Source organism: Ursus americanus, chromosome 22 (genome assembly GCF_024610735.1).
Source record: "Ursus americanus isolate L20-20 chromosome 22, mUrsAme1.1.p, whole genome shotgun sequence".
NCBI lineage: Eukaryota > Metazoa > Chordata > Mammalia > Carnivora > Ursidae > Ursus > Ursus americanus.
Genome location: NC_142148.1, coordinates 24,380,482 through 24,400,269, shown reverse-complemented (window position 1 = coordinate 24,400,269; position 19,788 = coordinate 24,380,482). Strand labels below are relative to the sequence as shown.

The following is a 19,788-nucleotide window of genomic DNA, read 5'->3' as shown; positions in this document are numbered from 1 at the left end:
TGGTTCTGTTACTAGTAAATCAGGATTAAGTATGGCATTCCAGAGCCAGCACACACTCTTAAGCCATTAGGTTCTACCACTTTATCAAACTTGCAATTATTACAACTTTAGAATGTGTTTTAGCATCTGGTGATGTTAGATCGACTTTATTTTCTTGGATATTTTTATTTGTTTATTCTCTAAAATAAGTTGTTTTAAATGGATTGCATGGTAATAAAGGGCAAGCAATATGGAAACCTATAAATTGTGAAAATCCTGCTGCCACCCACTTTTCTCTTCTGCTCCCCCAGGCTCACTTATTAGCAAATTAGTCTGTTCTTAACAATTTTCTATACATATACTTAACATTTTTCCCAATTTTGTATTTTGAAGTCTATCAAACACATAAAAATGTTAAAAGTGCACACATTTGTCCTGTTTTTCACATTTTGCCATATTTGCTTTGCCCCGTTATAGATAGGTAGGTAGGTACACTCTCCTAAGAACTAGAGCATTCTCCTACAGAACCACGGTACCATTCGCGGCCCATTTCTAACCAATTTATTTGCATTATCTGTCTTGCCTTTGATTACAGTAGCCTCTGAGACTCTGGTTTTCTTAGTGAACCAGCTCAAAATCCTGATTTCTGTTCCTTTCTGGGTTAGAGGTATAAAAATAGTTACAGAAATACCATGAAAATGTCTCTAGTTTCCAGCTATGTTTTGTGTAAGCGGAGAAGTTCCTGTAGGGTCAGGTGCATCTCACCTTTAACATCTGTCAGAGAAATAAAACACTGGGGACTGGGCAGATACAAAGGATATGACCAAGGCATATGATAACTGAAATGAAGTGGCTTCTCCTTGGTTGGTCAGGCAGGACTTCCCCCACATCCCCACAGGTAAACAAGTGTTTCTTCTATCATTTAATACCAATGGTAGCTTGTCTACACACTCAAACCTTTTTTCTCACTGGTTTTTCTTACTTAAGATTCCATTGAAATTGATCCACTGCCTTCTTCAGCTTGTGTCACTTTGATTCCTCTGATTCTAGGTTTTTCCCTATATTTCATCCTTAAGTCTCTAGGTGTTTGACAAATGGCTTGTGTGAATCAGGAACCTCACCCATGTTGAAGAGAGCCCTTCTCTTTGCTTTTTATTGACAGTAGTAGCACTTCTTAGAGAGCCCAGTGTCACAAAAAGTATTAGTACTATCAATTTTTTAAACCTATGGGGTTCCTTCTTGGGGTGATGAAAATGTTCAGGAACTAGTGAGGATCGCTGTACAACATTGTGAATGTACTAAAAGTCGCTGAATTACACACTTTTTAAAATGGTGATTTTATTTGTATTTTACACGATTTTAAAAAGCCCCATTACCCCCTCCTAGCTCTCTGGGGTTAGAAGTAGGTTCTTCGTGCTGATAGCTCCTGGAATGGGAGAGATTCCCTCCCTGTCCCAGACCAGCTTACAGCCAGTTCCCAGGCATTCTCATGAGGAGTAACCATTTATAAAATGCTCCTCTGGCAAACATTTCATGCCAGGCTGCCCTCCCCTGCCACACTGACTGTTCCCCTGATTCCTCTTTGCACCATGGATGGTGAGTATTCAGAGCATAAAATCTGCTTTTCAGATTAGCCTCAGTAAAGCATAAGGAAATGAGGAAGTCTATTGGGATTGATTCATTTAAAAAAAGAAAAATTCAATGGACCCACTTCTTATAAAAATTATGTCCTAAGATCACAATAAACATACGTGTATGTGTGTGTGTCACCCTTCCCCCCTTATGCCCTTCCCAGCAACCCTCTGGGATGCCTCTTTGGGGTGTATTTGAAATGCACTGTTCCAGATCAGAGTAGTTTCTTTACTACTTACTTTTTATTTGTTTATAAGCATTTTAAGAAATTTTAAAGGAAACCTCCTTAAATCACATGTAAAAGTTCACAGTTGCCCCCTGCCCAAAAATATTCAAAGTTGCCAAGAAACAAAAGCCGTATTCTCTGACATGTCTGCAGAGCAGTTGATAGAGACCTGTGCGTGATGGGGATCGTTAAATTGGATAGGGATACCCACACACGTAAGTATCTATCTGTAGTTATATTTACATTTTAGGGAGTATCTTAAAAATACATTCATGGTTATAGGGAAAAAATAAGGACATACAGATAAAAGAAGAAAGTGAAGATCACTTTTAATCTCACTACTTTGAATTGAAATACCGTTACTATTGGAGGCGTGTGTGTGTGTGTGTGTGTGTGTGTGTGTGTGTGTGTGTTTTAAAACTAAACATTAAGTGTACTTTTTTATAATCTGATTTTATTCCATATCAGAATGTTTTTTGCACTAAATGAAGATATGTCTTTGAATCTAAGTGGTGAGTGAGAGGTCTGATTTTTCATTAAAATTTTTCATAAAAATAAAACATGTTGGTTATAGACTGCTTCTAACCCTGTGCTGTGTATCCCTCCTGTAGATTCGCAGCGGGAATTCAATAGTAGGCCAGGAACAGGATATGTACCTGTGGAGTTTTGGAAAAAAACTGGTACGTATCTGCCTCTGTGTCACATACTCACTAATGTGTGCAAGCATGGGGTACATGTTTGGGGGAAAGGTCATTGGCTCAGAACTTTCTCCTCAGAACTCTAGGCTCCTGCCTCTCCCCCCTCCAGCTTTCACGTACACCTGGACTGCGTCTCACGTTACTTTGCAGGTCAGGAATTTGGAATGACTTCTTACAGACCCGGGATGCTGGGTCATCCTGAGGCATTAAGTAACCAACTTTTCCTTCCCTATTTATATGGCTTATTTCTGAGCATATAGCTCAATTCATTTCTGCCTGTTGTCCTCACTCAAATCTACCCACACCGTGTTCACACGCTACCACATTGGTTTGTTCTGGCCTTGGAACAGCCCTCTGCTCTTCCTTTCACCTTCATTGTCCCCAGCTTTGTCGAGACTGTTCTTGGTGGGCCTCATTTTCTAGAAGACTGAAAGGAGGGTGGGTCTGATAAGATACTGGGTAAAACTAACCGCGTGTCCCTAAATCTGCCTTTGTCCAGACATGGGCCGCCTTCTCCTTACAGATTCCCTTTTCCAGGACCATTTTTTTGTAGTCCAGTAACAGTTCTTGGTTTTTTTCTTGAGATAAAATTTACTTCTGCAAAAGTTAATACTTGTCCTTCGTAAAGACTCTTTCAGGAGCGTCAAGATCATTATAAACAAATGGACGAAAGATATGAACAAATTATGAGAAATACAAGTAAACATACTGCAGAATGTTTGTTCTGACTGGCAGTTTAGGAAAATATAAGATGAAGCAGCCTTGATTGGTTAGCCCCCAGAGTCTTTATCGACATATATTTGTTAACCTGTTTTTAGAGGACCTTGTTAATGACACTAAATAATTCATTAGAGGTTTATATATGAAATTATTAGGTGTGACCAGCCTTGAGGGTGTGCAAATTTTTTAAAGATTTTATTTCAGTTTTTTATTTTTATTTATTTTTTTTAAAGATTTTTATTTATTTTATGTGACAGAGAGACAGCCAGCGAGAGAGGGAACACAGCAGGGGGAGTGGGAGAGGAAGAAGCAGGCTCACAGCGGAGGAGCCTGATGTGGGGCTCGATCCCAGATCGCCGGGATCACGCCCTGAGCCAAAGGCAGACGCTTTAACAACTGCACTACCCCGGCGCCCCTATTTCACTTTTTTAAATTAAAGATTTTATTTATTTGAGAGAGCATGAGAGAGAGCACGAGCAGGGGGAAAAGGGAGAAGCAGCTTACCCGCTGAGCTAGGAGCCCAACATGGGCTCAATCCCAGGACCCTGGGACCATGACCTGAGCCGCAGGCAGATAGTTAACTGACTAAGCCACCTAGGCACCCCAAGATTTTATTTTTAGCATGGGGCTTGAATTCACAACCCTGAGGTCAAGAGTTGACGCTCTATTGACTGAGCCAGGCACCCCAGTACATACAAATTCTTAAAAATCATTCGTGTTTCATGCTTTTGAATTCTTCCTTTCAAAAGTGTATCATCCAGACTTAGCCACACAAAATATTATTTTGCCATTAAAAGTAATTTGGAGGCACCTGGGTGGCTCAGTTGGTTAGGTGTCTGACTCTTGGTTTCAGCTCAGGTCATGATTTCATGGGTTGTGGGATCAAGCCCCGAGACAGGCTTCATGGAGCCTGCTTGAAGATTCTCTTCCTTTGCCCCTCCCCCTGCGCACACTGTCTCTCTCTCTGTCTCTCAAATAAATAAATCTTAAAAAAATAATTTGGAAAACTACATAGCAACTTGGGAAAACTTTTGCAGTTGGGAATGGGGAAATATGTATTACCAAGAAGTGTAATAGAATTATGGGAAATGAAGATAGCAGTTGTTGTTAAGGTAGAGAGAAAGATTACCATGCATAAGATCTCCTTGATAACTAGTGATTTCCTGCTTGCAAGGTACCTTTGGTTAACTATGGTTAGGAGCCAAACTTTGGTGTTGCCCTGACTGGATTTGAGTCCTTCCTCTGCTATGGTGTCATCTATGACCTTAGGTGACTTCAGCAAGGTAGTTACTCAAACTGTGACTCTCACTGACTGACCCTTAACCTGAGAGGATAATATATACTTCAGGGCATTATTACGTTGACTCAGGACACCTATCTGGAAACTAATGAGAGGGTTGTGAAGGGTAGCAGTGGTGGGCCACAGTGGACCTGTGTAGATACCAAGAGTAAAGGAAGCATGGAGCTCACTGTCCCGTCAACTCAGCATCATTCTTGTCTTGGAGTGAAAACATCTTTTCGTAAGGCTTGAGTGATAAGATGGAAAGTTCTAGGATGGCAGCCTAGAACACTTTGTTTAGATCTTCTTTGAGCCTAGGCCCTATGAAAGAACCAAGTTGTAAAGGAGTTTCCTTAGGCTTCTGGGTTTTCCAGTCTTGTGGACCCAAGAAGGCGGTCATTCACATTAGGTCTTGGAGATGAGGCTCAATGTGTAATGTATGCCATTTGGAGTATCCATTCTGTGGAAACCAGGCAGGATGGTGGTGATGGGAGGAAGTGATCAGGAACCAAGTGGGGTAATACTGATTGTGGACAGGGCTTTGGAAGCCCAGGCTCCTGGCAGACCCAAATCTGTATCTCCATCCCACATTTCTCTGCTGTGTTCAGTCTTCTGTACCTAACTGCCTCCTGGCCATTTGTACCTGGATATTCCAGGGGCCCATCATTCTTCTCACTTGCCTCCACATGGCATTTTGGTTATGACCTGCTTCATTTCATAGCACTACCATTCTTCACCTTCACCTCCAGACCCTTAGATGCTACCAGCCTTGTTCTGCCTCATCCCTTCCTTTGTGCTACTTGCTCCTGCCTAAATTCAGAGTCCCTTCTGTCAGCTGAATTTCTACTGCCCCAGCCTCTTGCAGGCTGTCTCTGCCTTCAGTCTTTTCTCCTTACACAGAACCCTTCAGGAGTTTATGTTTTCTTTAGAAAAAGAGCCAAAGTCCTTAGCATGGGATGCGAGACTTTGCAAATATTCATTTCCACCTACCATCTCAACCAAGACACATTTTCTTGATCCTCCCCACCACTTGTAGAGCTGACCACTTTTTTCCTTGGAATTCTTATCTTTTATACTGACATATGTCATGGACCCCAAGCCACCTTTGTACTTGATCACAAACAGGTAGGCAAAGAGACTACATTCTAGTCCTCTAGGTATTCCCAGCCCTTAGCACAGTCCTGCCTATCTACACACCGAACAAATGAGTACATGAACAGACAGTATAAGAATAAAAGTGAATGTGTATGTCATATGTTAAACCCTGTGTATTTTGGAAAAGTCCTCTTATTTCAGCTCCATCCCTTCTTGCAAATGATAGGGAGTGGGAGGGAAAAGATTTCTCGGCCAGTTGATTTTACTGTCACTTTCTTCTAGAAGAAGCTGTGAATAAGGTGAAAATTCAGGCCATGTCAGAAGTACAGAAAGCCGTTGCTGAGGCAGAGCAAAAAGCCTTTGAAGTGATTGCAACAGAGAGAGCTCGGATGGAGCAAACCATAGCGGATGTCAAACGGCAGGCTGCAGAAGATGCCTTCCTCGTCATAAATGAGCAAGAAGAGTCAACAGAGGTCAGAGTTCCATTAGCCCTGGGGGCCGGGGGGCTGGGGCAGTTGCAGTCACTGAGCCCACTGTTTTCTTCTTCAGTGCTAGGTAATAAGAGAAAACAGTCAGCTCTTGAACAAGATGATTATAATTTTTATCTAGTACCAGAAGAATTTTGTTTCTTAATTATTATATTTTTACATAAATCAGCTCATTGTGTCAGTTTCAATTTTGAAAACTCACCCAGAAGACAGAGTTTGTGGAATTACATGATTACGATGACCACCTTTGATTAATAGGCTCACCAGGTGCCAGAGACACAGAGTTAAGTGTGTGTGTGGCCTTTTCGTTCCTCAAATGACCTATGAGGTAGGTATTGTTGGGTTCCAATTTTACAAAGAGGAAACTGGCTTAAGGAATTTCACTGATGTAATCCCTTAGTGCTGAAGCCAGGGTAGGGATAAGGAGATGGAGGGCCCTACAGCATTTGGTCTGTTTATAGAGAGGGTAGGTCTTTTGTAGATTGAAGTGACCGATCTGGCAGACCTGTCCACCTCTCCAAGACCCAGGGCCCAGCACATGGTGATGTTTCTATACAGGACACTTGTACCACAGTGAGGACAAAAGTAAAACTTAAAAGAAAATAGCAGATGACTAAAACATCATAACAGTGCTTTGGAATATAATAAAGTTCTTCTGTAACTTTCATTTCAGTCATTTTTCAGCTTTGAGATAAACTTTTAAGTCCTGAAACAAGCCTATTTCTATAAGTAAGCAGATCCATCTATCAGTTGAGATGTAAAGAGCTGGGGGTTTTGTTGGCTTTTTTTTTTCTTTTTTGACAGCAGAAATGTTACTGTCTCATTCTATGTAAAAGACGCCCCTCAGTATAGTAGTGTGAGCGCGGCAGGCGAAGAGGAACGTGCCTGTTACCACGTGGCCCTCATCGAGGATGTGGGACAGTTCCTTGTAGCGCCCCAGCAAGGACACAGAATCGTGAAAATAGTTCCCATGAACCCTCTTCCTGTCCTTCTCCCCTCCTACTTTTTCTTAGGATTGATTCTGAGCGGTGCCATCTGTTTCTGTTGTGTGCGTTTAATTCTCTATCTGTAACCATCCATACCTGTATCAGTATCTGTACATATTTACCTGCTTTTATATCTATGTTTATCTTTAACTGCATCTGCCTCCAAAAAAGGAGTGGAACATTTTGGCCAAGAGCATGAGTTCTGGATCTAGACTGCGTGGTTTAAATCTCCGTTCATAGCATTGTGCTGGGAAGGACCTGGCATTTTAAACAGTGCACAAAGTGACCTATAGGTGAGGCATACACCAGCACCCATCCCAGCAAACTTTCTTTCCGAAACGGGAGTGATAGTAGGACTGAGGCTTTGGGTTAGTTTGCATTGGACCAGAAGGGATGAATTCCCTTTATTTCATCCAGAAAATTCTGCTTGAAATCCAGCAGGCATCTCTAAGGTTTCTTACTCATTCTCTGAGAAGTGGTGGGGTATAATGGAGGGAGCCCAGAACAAGAGGTGAGGAACCCTGAGTTCTAGTCCCAGTTCCCCTCATACTGGCAGCGTACCCCTAAGGACTCTGTTTCCTTCTCTGTGTAGTGAGTGTGTAGCAGCCCCTGTCCTGCTGGTCTCATAGTTTTTAGAGAATATAATGAGATTGAGATTGTGGTTGTGGAAGTGTTTTTAAACGGCAATGCACTGTGTAGGCAATGAATTTTTTTTTTCTTTTTTTCTTTTTTTAAGATTTTATTTATTTATTTGACAGAGATAGAGACAGCCAGCGAGAGAGGGAACACAAGCAGGGGGAGTGGGAGAGGAAGAGCAGGCTCCCAGCAGAGGAGCCTGATGTGGGGCTCGATCCCAGAACTCCGGGATCACGCCCTGAGCCGAAGGCAGGCGCATAACCGCTGTGCCACCCAGGCGCCCCATGAATTTTCTTATGGTGTAAAAATGTACCTGTATGAGCTGTGGCAGCTCCTGCTCCTGGAGAACAGCTGCCTCCTCTGAGGCCAGACTCCACGAGTCTCCCCTATAATGCCTTGGACAGAGGGAAGGAGTGAGAGGTCCCCTCATCTCTGCCACAGGGCACCTTCTGTCCTCAGCCTGAATTTCCTTGCCAGCCTAATGGGCAAGCAGTGATTGTAAGATGGGGAGTCATTTCTCCTTTGGGCCAGGTTTGCAGTAAGGTCAAGGAGGCCTGGGAAGGGTCCCAGGGATTTTGACAAGTCGCAGGTCATTCTGATACAGGCGATCCCCAGGCCGCACTGAGCTATGTTCTACAGGTATCCCTCACTTTCTGAAAGTTCACATTATGCCTTTGCTTTTACAAAAGGGCTATGTTAGGACCTATTCTCACTCGCTGAAAGAAATCTGAAGAGGATTTTCACTTTAATGAGAAAAGGCAAACAGCAAAAATAGTGCAGCATTTGTTATGCAGCGAGCCCAGCACACGGCCTGAGCAGCAAGACTGGCCCCGCCAAGCTCCTTCCCCAGGAACTCCACTCTTCAGCAGTCAGCTGCGAGAGCTTTGAACTGGGTCTCTGAGCATCTGTGCTTTATCTCAATTTATTTTATGCATCCATTAGCAAAATGTGTAGTAAGGAAAACTTGGGTCTGGGAACACTCAAAATTTTTCCATATAAACTTATGCTAATTGTTTCTCTACTTTATACCATTTCGGCTTATGAAAGGTTTCATAGGAGGGCTGCACTTCCAGATAGCAGGGGAACCTGTAATAATGGCAGAGACTGATGATCTGTGCTTAAAAAGAGGAAATTCTAGAATCCCCATTGTGACTTCCCTAGCCAGTAACTCAAGAGGTTTATGACCTTGTCCTGCTAGCTACAAAGGGCTGTTTGGCCGTATGTGCTGTCCCAGCCTTGAGGAATGCTGATCTGAAGGGTGACCATAACAGTAATACACTTTTTGCCTTATATCTTGGCAAAAAGCCTCATGGTTGTCAGGGAAAAAAGACACAGGAAAAATAATCTATTATAAATATATGATGGCAGCCAAAGTGAAAGTACTAGTGGTTTAATACTCTTTCCTGGCTTGAGATGCTCTTGCAGGCTTGGACAGAGAGGGAGGAGAGGCTCTCTCATTCGGCTGGGGGAGACCCTGGGGCTGACACATTGTCCTTTGTTTGTACGGCGGCCCCATGTAGGCAGTAACCAACCGATTTCTGCCCCACAAGTGATAATGTTCCGCCAAAGCATCATTTGGAGTCAGCCTATCAGACTCAAAAGTATGACATTCTCTGGAGTGTAGTTTGCTCGAGGATCCATAGATGCATCCTGGGAAAGAGGTCTCTTCCCTCTTCTGGCGCTCTGGTGTTGGTGCTGGGCAAGTTTGGGCAGTCCCTAGAGTGTGTTTCCTGAGAAGCCTGTTGTGTTAGAAGGGAGTCTGTAATCTTTGTAAGCTCTTCAAAGTTAAACGTGTACCTTGAGTATAGTAGAGTCGGGGGTTCAGCTTCTAGGCTTTACGTAGCCATGTAATCATTTATAGCTTTCGGCACATCCCTGCCTGCTGGCTCTCAGTGTCCCATCTGTAAAAGGTGGGCTGGATGGTCCCAAGCACTTGTCTGTTGTTTTATACTTGAGCAGGTGTCCAGATTTCATTGGGGACAGTGTGTTTCTTCCCTGTGGGGATTATGGAGTTCTCAGGCCAAGCCTCAGATTGGCTTCTGCCATTCTGGAAACCCTGTGGTGGGTGTTGGGAGGCCAGCTGGTGCTCAGGTCCTTCCTGACGCCTAAGAAAACCCCACCTCGGGATGCCTGGGTGGCTCTGTCGGTTAAGTGTCTGCCTTCGGCTCAGGTCATGATCCCAGGGTCCTGGGATGAGCCCCGCATCAGGTTCCTTGCTCAGCAGGGAGCCTGCTTCTCCCTCTGCCTGCTGCTCCCCCTGCTTGTGTGCTCTCTCTCTCTGACAAATAAATAAAATCTTTAATTTAAAAAATAAAAATTCTTTCGTAAAAAAAGGAAAAAAAAAAACCGCCTCTTCCTGATAGTTTCACCTAGCCAGTGCCAGAGGCTTTTTCTCTTCTGAGTGGGCCCAGCGGCCTCAGGTGCAGGCTCACTCGTGGAGTCCTCAGGGGAGCCTACGGAAGGAAAGCCTCCAGAAGGAGACTTGGACGGGGCAGGTGCCGGGAGCTGCACCTAGCAGCTGCTGCCCTCCCCTCCTTAGTTGATGGGGGAAGCGCAGTGCTGCCTGTCCAAGGGCCTGCTGCTGCTGCTTTCACGGGACTGTACTCAGAGCTCTACCCAAGTTTCATTGGCTCCTACCTTCTGTCAGAATTAGTGCTTTTTCTGTTGGTGCTCTCCCTCCCTCACCACTCCCATGTATTTCTGCTGAAGCCCAGCAGTACCTGCGCCTTCTTGTCAAGTGCTGAGAGAAGCAGGAAAACTTCCTTCTGAGATGTTTCGGGGGTTCCCTTAAGCCAGAAGTAGTTCTCTGACCCCCAGCCCACCTGTGATGAGACACATCACTGAAAGGAGAGCCAGCACAGAAGCTGCACAGCTGCCCACACTCCTGGTCCCCTGGCAGGTGACTTCTTTAAAGGACCAGGTGTTGTCGGGGGAGACGATCAAGATCATTCCTCTTTTGAGAGCAGCAAGAGAAAAAGTATGCGTGTGTCAGGAACCCTGGGACAGAGTTTGGTTTGGTCACTGAGGATTAAATGTGAGTCAAAACAATGAGTAGGTGCCTTCGGCAGGGGTGAGAACTCCCACCGCCTTCCCTGGCACCCTTCATCTTGCTTTCCTGCCAACCCATGGCAGGCAGTTTGCCTCTTATTACCGAGGAAGGCACTTCAGAGAGGCGCGTGTGTCTCCCACACATCAGCAGAGAGCCGTTGAAGCAGGACAAGCCCAGGTGTATGTGGCTCCAAATGCCACGCTCTCCCCACATGGCGCAGGGGACAGGGGGTGCTCAGCCTGCCTCACGAGATCCAAGCAGCTAACCCTTGCCTGTGTCTTGCAGAACTGCTGGAACTGCGGCCGCAAAGCCAGTGAGACCTGCAGCGGCTGCAACATTGCACGGTACTGCGGTTCTTTCTGCCAGCACAAGGACTGGGAGCGGCACCACCGCCTCTGTGGCCAGAACCTGCACGGCCAGAGCCCCCATAGCCAGAGCCGGCCACTGCTTCCTGGAGGGCGGGGCCCCTCAGCCAGGCCCACCGACTGCAGCGTGCCCAGTCCCGCTCTGGACAAGACCTCGGCCACCACCTCACGCTCCTCAACGCCTGCCTCTGTGACTGCCATCGACACCAACGGACTCTGAACCTAGACTCCCTCTGATGACCTCACAGCACAGCAAAACATGGCCCGGGGGGCCTGGCCGTTTGCACCAGTGCAATTAGCTGTCGGGTCATCAGCAAAAAGTGAAGTGGAGGCAGGAAGAATGCAAGCCCAGAAAACGCTGCTCCACGGCCTCTCCGGACACTTGCCCCAGTTTCCTGTGTCCTTGGGGGAGCCAGCGTGCCATTCTCTCTGCACACAGGCAGCTGGCCAGAGCTGCTGCCTCCTTCCTGGGCTTCCAGGTCTGTTCCTGTCCCCGCTGAAACTGGCATGGCCGGCCCCTTTGCAGTGGAGACCACCAGCTCTCCTCCCTGCCTCTTGAGGCAGCAGAGACTGTCAGGCCCCCAGGCAGGAGGCAGTACGCCCCGTGCACAGCCTCCTAGTCCACCATCCTGCAGCGGAGGCCTGGAGGCTGACGGCAGGCTGTGGAGGAGATCCCCTCTGACGGGGTAGCTCCGTTAGCCCCATTTCCACCCTCAGCAGACGCCACTGATGAGCCCCCCCGAGGACTTGGGCTGGCAGAAGCAGCACTCAGGACTCTCTCCTCGACCCTGCTGTTCAGACTTGTTAAGATTATCAGAAATCACAGGAAAGAAGTCACCATTTCACTAAAAGCACCCGTAATAATGAAAAACAAATAAAACTTCCTTCAGGCATCACAGATCATTTTGGACAAGATTTTCCAACCTGGCTTGCTACTTTAGTTTGGGACCCATTTTTTTCTCTTACTTGATTTTGCTTATGCAGAAAATAGTTTCCAGCGCATGGATTGGTCTGCAGGAGAATGAGACTCAATTGTGGATAGTCTGTTCTCTCTGAGCATGTTGGCCAAACTAGTATCGTCAAATCATTGAATGGATGATCTGTTGGAAATGCAGAACCTTTTGTCACCGCTTGGCTGTTTGCACAGTCGTCTTGTTCTGTGTCCCTTTTATCTGAGGCCACGCATGTCCAGATCACTGTGTGGATCTTCTTCTCGTGGTCTGTTTTTGGCCCCTTTTAAGCTATGGTTGTCCCGTGGGATGTGCTATGTTGTGGCTAGGACTTGCCTAAGCAGTCGAGGCCTGGTCACATCTCAGCAGCCTTCCGGACCTGAGAGAATTCTTCAAACCTCGTCCATAATACATAGTATGTCAGCATACTATCAGGCATACACTCTTGTTTTCCCTTATGTTATCTATTCGATAGCTTCCCTCTTTGAGCTAAGAAAAGTTCCGTGAAATGTGACAGCCATTTTGAGAGAGGCTCACCAATTTTTCTTCCCATCATCGGGGAGTTTTCCAGATGTTTACCTGGCTCTCCAAAGATGACATCACCTATAACCCCTTCTAAAATGTTAGGAACTGCCACACATATTCTTCCCTGCCATTTTGCATTTTGTTGGCACCCCAATGACCCTGACCCTCTCTCTGTCCATCTCCAGGCCTCCAGCACCCTCTTGCCCCAAGGAGTCCGTTGGGGTGAGTTGGTTGGCCCTGCTCTAGCTAGCCCATGAAAGCCCAGGTTTGGATGGCTCCCTTCTGTGTACTGACCAGAGTGAAATAAAAGATCTCAGTTTCATCAAGAAAGAGGGATCAGCATAGTAGCATTATCCTCACATACACATGTAGCTTACTGTGAGAACTTTTAAGTCCTTAATTTACTTTACCTAAAGATTTTCTATCTTACAAAGAAGCTCAGTGTAAGGCCTTGCACCTTTAAAATACCTGGATTTCCATTGCATAAAGTAGGGTATACCCAGAGAATGAATAGTGTTACTTTACTGCGGAGTTCCTTAGACTGCAGCAGTTGGCGGGGTGTCCTGACTTCAGCAGGAATGACATGAGGACCCCGGCAAGGACTTGCCTGCGTTTCCGTTAAGACATGGGATGTCCCGTGAGGAGGTGACAGAGCCTGTAAATCAGAGCAAGAGGTTATCTCGTGGCACCCACTGGATCTGTCTCCAGTTCACTATCTTTTCAGTGGCAAGGTGCACACCTGGGCAGGTTCTTTAAATCTTGTGGCCACAAGACTACCCGGGGTAGCCCAGGTTTTTCCTGGTTGGAATAAAGAGCCAAAACCAACAGACGATTCACGAGGGCTCCATACCAGTTTCTGTAGCTAAGGTTTCAGTTTGGTGTGCAGGTCCTAGCTGACCGTCGTGGGCTGTGGCTCTAACCACAGGTGGCTTGCAGAGTCCCTGTCGTGCTGGTCTGGACTGCTTTGCTCATGTGCTGCCCACAGGCCGAGCTGAGAATCCGGGCAGCATTCCACACCGCAGTTCAGTTCTCAGAGCTCTTGCTGTTAATCTTGGTCACTTTCACATCTAGGTTGCTAGGGCATCAGTTCAAGACTTCCTATTTAGATGTAAAGAATCCCCTTCTTCATCCTCCTCCTCTGAAATGTTCCTGTTCTCTGGTTGGGAGGAAGAGGGGCACTCTGGGGGTGGAGCAGGGGGAGAGGTGGCAGGGGCCGGGGTGAATCCAACTTCCCACTTGGTTTCCACTGTTTGCTCACCATCCCAGCTACCAGGTACGGAGCACAAGTGCAGGCTCCCCGCTTTCATGTAGTTAGACTTCAAATATCTTGATATAATCAGGCTGCTTAGTGGACCAACCTTGATAGTTAATACTTGAGGGGACAAAAAAGACCAAGGAGATCAAGCCTGAAGGTCTTGTCAGGGCAGCCCCAGGCTCTTTGATATTATTGTGGAAATGAAAAGCAAACGCGACACATGCCTGCCCGCCCATCAGAGCACTTCTGGAGGATGAGGCCAGTCCTCAGCATCGCCCGCTGAGGGACACTGAGGAGTGACGGGACTTCACTGTCCTCTGCGTGCAAGGAATGGTTGCAGGAACCAGAGAAGGCCGAAGTGGCCAAACTGGGAGCCATCTTTCAGTGTTCTGAGGGATGCTTGAGGGCTGGATATTCGCCCTCTTGTCCTCCTTTGGGTCCCCACCACCTGCATCACGTCTGACTCCATTGAGTGGTGAAAATAGACTCGGGAAGAAGTTGGTTAATTCTACCTGCTCAGGAATAGGCAGCCCACCCTATGAGTTGTGTGAGTGGGACTTGCACTTCGGAGGGTCCCTGCAGCTCCAGGCCTGGGCCTCTAGCCCCTGTGCTCAGGCACCGTCCTGTGACCCTGAGGTCACGGAGCATGTGGATCTTGGACGGTGCTGAGTCATACGTATCTTAATGGATCTAAGTCTGGAAACCAGACGCATCTACCCAGCACAGATCGGTGTCATGTTGGCTGCAGTGTGGACATCCTTTGCCCATCTGGGCCTGTTAGTCCGCCAGGAGCGCCTCACTTACGGTGTCAGCATGCACATCTTCAGCTTCTAGACAGAAAATCTACACTTAACTCGGTATGGCCTTGTTCCAAAGTCAGATTGATCCCCAGGGCTGTCACCTGCTTGCAGAGGTGTAGACCTTGTTCTGGGTAGTTGCAGAAGATATCTCAGCAAATGGAGTTGAAGGTTCAGCAACATTATTGGAATTGTATGGTAGTGAGCTCTTCAGAAAGCAAGCATAAATAATGACCAGGTAGCCATTTGTCCTGGAAACTGTAGAAGGGATTACGGATTGAATAAATCATTGAAAGTAGAATACATCTTCGAAGCCTTCTTCAGAACTGGTGTCAGAACCAGGTCAGTAGACCAAGCCAACTTAGATTTGGGTGGGGTGGGTTTGGTTTGTTTTTTGTTGGGTTTTTGTTTTGTTTTGTTTTTGTTTTTGTTTTTAAAGCTATTTGCAGAGAACTGGGTGGTGGCATGTTTGAACCAAATGTAAGAAAAGCCAGAGGGACCTGGACTGTTCCAGCATGGGCCAGACAGCCAGTTTGTCCAGGGTGGGGTGGGGGGCTGGGCGAGCTGCTGAATAGGGCCCTTCCAGCTCGGAGTGTCTAGTTCTTGTGAAACCAAAACATTAATTACCTGCCTCTTTGCCCACGTGCGTTGACATGCTCATTTCCAAAGATGATGGTGGCGGCGACCTTTTCCATCCTGAACCAGGAGAAGGTTAGAAGGCCTGAGGGTGGACCTTGAATCCCCTTGCTCCCACAGGCCCAGAAATGGCACTTCCCCTGGAGACCCCACCTGGTCCGGCCCGCAGCTGCCCAGTGTACACTCATTGATGCTTATACCAAATAGGGCGTGTGTGGCTGGAGGCTGGCAGAGGCAGCCCCGTCCCTGCACTGGAGTTGGCAGAGAGAAGCAGCAATAAGCATTAGGTGAATGATGGAAAGTGCTCTTTGGCTCAGCAGCCTTCGGTCCACTTTCACGGCTTTCCAAGTTCCTGATGAGGCTACAAAAGCTCCATCCATAAAAGAAAGCCAATAATGTAAATAAATAGAAAGCTATGCCTCTGAGCGCGGTTCGAAGGGGGGATGATGAATGTGAAAGCACCACAGGATGCGGTCGTCTGGTTTCTCTGTGCTTTGTCATTTTACTCGGATAGGAATTTTTGTTACTTAACTCTGTGCATAACTTATTTAATGTACTGTATAAATGAACCAAAACTGTTAAATATGTATTTAGTTTGTTCTACTTAAAAGTAGTCAATAAAAAGGCTATATTCCTTTTCTGACTCGGGCTGGAACAGGACGGGGAGGGAAGGTGGCGTCCATGTTGTGAGACGTCCTGCGGGCAGTCTTCCACGTCCACTTCCCCTCCTTTCGTGGGGGGCCTCCCAGGGTTCTTGCCATGGCCTAAAGAGCACCCAGGGGAGTGAAAGCCGGAGGTACTGCTGAGGAGCTGGTTCCAGCTGCTAGGCCTCTGGGAAGCCAGTGGGGGGGCAGGGGGAGCGTGGTCAGGCTGGCTGCCCACTCTGGGCCTGCGGTCAAGGGCAGAGCAGCTTACAGACACTCCGGCTTCTTCACTAGCCCTCTTCACTGTGAAGTGATCTTCGTACAGAAAATAAACCACAGAAAGTGCAAAATAAGGTAGTGGACTTCTAGGTACTTTTTTCTAATAGCTCTTACGTATTTCCCTAGAAATTGTTAACATGCCGGACTCGTTCCTGTTCTTTTACACTGATGTTAAATCACGCGAGTTCACTGTCGCCTTCACGTTTATTTGCTTAGTGGTTGTATGATTTAATTGACTTAACTCTTCACCTCCTGTCAGGCGGTTGGATTGCTTTCAAGTTTTCCTGTCCAGCATACTGAAGTGAATGTCTTCCTTCGCATGATTTATTTCTTTGGGGTAATTTTCCAAGGTGAGAGTTCTAGAACTGAACATTGCTTGGATCCGTGGAACGTGAGTTCAAACTGCTTTTCCTGAACACCCATCACCAGCTTGCGTGCCTCCAGCAGACCCTGTGTAGTACTTAACATGGCTCTGAGGTCGTCTAACCGGCTGTGACATGACCCAGACTGGTGCAGGCACACCCATGCACACCTATGTGTATGGAGTCTTAGGCTGTCAGTCCAGTTTCCCAGCCGGTGACCTGAGGGCTCGCTTCCCAAGGCCCTGGCCCCATCCTCACTCCTGTCACCTGAGTACCCATTTCTGACCTCTGCCCTAGACCTACTTTTTTTTTTTTTTTTAAGGTTTTATTTACTTAGTGCGAGTGGGGAAGGAGCAGAGGGAGAGGAACAAGTGGACTCCACTCTGAGCACGGAGGCCAGTGCGGGACTCCATCCACGACCCTGAAATCAAGGGTCAGACGCTTAACCAGCTGAGCAACCCAGGCACCCCTGCCCTAAACCTACTTCTTAGAGCAGCCTTGCCCTAGAGGCTTCTTGGCACCACCAGCTTCACAGGCCTCCAAAATGCAAAGGGGTGTTCTCAGGGTAGGGAGAAAGGGTTGGGCTGTGGCTATGGCCCCAGAAGGCAAGGTGGGGGCTTTGCTGTGTGATCTTTCATGCAGATGGTGCCAACTGCCAGTCTCTGGGCAGCTGCCCAGCGCTACAGTCCACCACCTAGAACAGTAACAGGATCTCAGCCTTGTGACTGCCAGCCTAGCACAAAAGCACATTTGGTAGACAAGTCCGTAATCCAGTCTGAAAAAAAGATCCTAGGGACTCGAGTGATAATATGGTATAGTATTAAATTTGTTATAGAAATCGTAGACCAGGGGCGCCTGGGTGGCACAGCGGTTGAGCGTCTGCCTTCGGCTCAGGGCGTGATCCCGGCGTTCCGGGATCGAGCCCCACATCAGGCTCCTCTGCTATGAGCCTGCTTCTTCCTCTCCCACTCCCCCTGCTTGTGTTCCCTCTCTCGCTGGCTGTCTCTATCTCTGTCAAATAAATAAATAAAATCTTTAAAAAAAAAAAAAAAGAAATCGTAGACCAAAATATTTGCCATTACCATAAAAAACCCAGATGCTGGATAAATTCCATTGAATGTACTTTTAACTGCATTGCTGAGGTCACAGATGAGAAAGTATAGGAAATCCCCAAAGGCCAGGAAAAAATGACAGTAAACCAAAACCACAAAGGTAGTTGAACACAGAAGTGGAAACGGGTCAGGAGAAATTTCAAGAAGTTGGAGTGTGAGGGATTAAGTGCCTCTGGGGCAGTGTAAGCCACTACAAAACAGAGAAGCAGATCTGGGACCTTCCGTGAAGCCAGGTCACTGGCTTTGGCCTCAGCGAAAAGGCAAGCAGGGTAAAATCTATCTGCAAAGGGAACTGGGCAGAATACCCTGCCCCTCCGAAGAACGAGAATCTGACTGGAGACACTACCTCATGTCTGCCTTCTCCTGGGGCTGAGGAATTAAGATGATTCTAGGTTTGCATGCAGTATCTCCTGGTGTCTGGCAGAAGCAAAAATGCAAATCCTCTAGAGAAAAATCAAAATATCAAAAATATTGATATTATCAATTACAAAATGCCCTCCCAGATTACTAAACATCCAAGGAAATGAGCCACTATGAGCAAGAGTCAGCAGGAATAATTTAAAAATTGATTTAAACCCCTGGGACTTTGATACTAGTATCGGGTACAGAACGTAACTATGAAACCTCTAAAGATGGTGCTGGAAAAAAGCAAGCAAACAGTAAGAAACTAACCAGGCAGATTTGAAAATCGAATTCTGGAGAGGACAGTCATTGAAATTCCCAGTGTACTGCTGACCAGCATATCAGATGGATCTGAAAATGAGCGAAGCTTGAACTATATGCATAGACAAGGAGATGGAAAATAGGAAAGAGTTGTTCCTTCTGGAAGGTAGGTTTCTAATGGAGAGCCCTTTCAAACTTCACCAAGTATGGAGCCTACTGACTTAGGTTTCTCAGTATAAAGGGAAATAATTGGCCTGAGATGATGACACAATCAGAATGAGCAAACGTATCAATCTGAACACCTCCTGCCTGTCTGTGCTTGTTTCTTACTGCTGGAGTTTCAGGGTATTGGTTTGGGGGTACCCCCTCCGCTGTCCCCCCCTCCCTAGAAGGTTGGGGAACCCACAACAAACCACCCACCCCTCCCCCGTTCCCCAGGACAGCTTCATTGCCTGGTGCCGGGCGCCCTCTTGTGGAGTGAGCCCGACTTGCTCACTCTGGTGCCTCCAGCCCGCAAGCCAGATACCTATCCAGGGTGCACACCCCAGCAACTTTTCCTTTCCCCTTTGCACCAACCTTTTCCCACACTTCCTTTCTGCCGCATGAGTTCAGCTAACATTATCTGGGTGCCTCCTGGGGAGTTCCAGAAATGAAGAGGACTCAGCCACACCACCACTTACCTTCTGATGGCTGGGCCCTGGAAAGCCCACACCAGATCACCCCTCACCTCTGCTCCCATGGATCTTCCTTGCTGCCCCAGCTGCCATCGGGCAGCCCCAAGGTTTGGCCTCCTTTCTTCCTTTGTTAGAGCTGTCACTGTCCTCCAGCCCTGCGCTGGCTTCCATTACTAGAGGACACCCAAGATCTCCCTCAGCGTTGTTCATGCTTGAGAGCAAGCGGCTACAGTACCGGGGAGTCGATCCAGCGGTGGGACTTGGAGCAGGGTGCTGTCTCGCTGAGCTTGTTGCTTCTATAAACTGGGAGCGCTAACGATGCCCACACCATTGGGTGGTTGTGAGGTGAAGTGGGGTCATGCGGGAGCTGTCCCAGCACAAGGCCTTGCGCTCGGGAAGCCTTTGAAACGGAAGCTGTTCTCTTAGCCTGCTTCTCCGCCGGTATGTGATTTCATTGAGGATTTGTCTTTGTCTCAGTATCCTGCCTGGAGCATGGTGTCTTGCTTACGTATTTGAGAGTAACTTCCTGGGGACGCCTGGCTAGCTCACTTACTAGGGCATGCAACTCCTGCTCTCAGGGTTGTGAGTTCAAGCCTCGTGTTGGGTGGAGAGCTCTAAAAAAGTATATGTAGATATAACAACTTCCTGAAAGGCCACCTAATTCTCAGTCCCTTTGTTTTGACCCGTCAGAGGCCGTGTTAAGGATTTCGTGTACGTGTTGCCCTCCAAGAGTCAGAG

General features: G+C 47.1%; 1 protein-coding gene across 5 annotated transcripts in view; it reads left to right on the top strand.

Annotated features, from left to right (window-relative positions):
* CBFA2T2 (CBFA2/RUNX1 partner transcriptional co-repressor 2) overlaps nt 1-17,657 on the top strand; it is a 150,232-nt gene extending 132,575 nt beyond the window's left edge. For 4 of the 5 annotated variants that reach the window (XM_045806742.2, XM_087853655.1, XM_045806751.2 and 1 more), the window contains 3 exons: nt 2,449-2,517; nt 5,912-6,102; nt 11,074-17,657. In XM_045806742.2, the coding sequence (XP_045662698.2) occupies nt 2,449-2,517; nt 5,912-6,102; nt 11,074-11,373 (560 nt within the window). In that variant the 3' untranslated portion in view covers nt 11,374-17,657. The remainder of the gene's footprint in view (nt 1-2,448; nt 2,518-5,911; nt 6,103-11,073) is intronic. The other variant, XM_045806735.2, reaches the window with a different exon arrangement.
* The last annotated feature ends 2,131 nt before the right edge of the window (nt 17,658-19,788 follow it).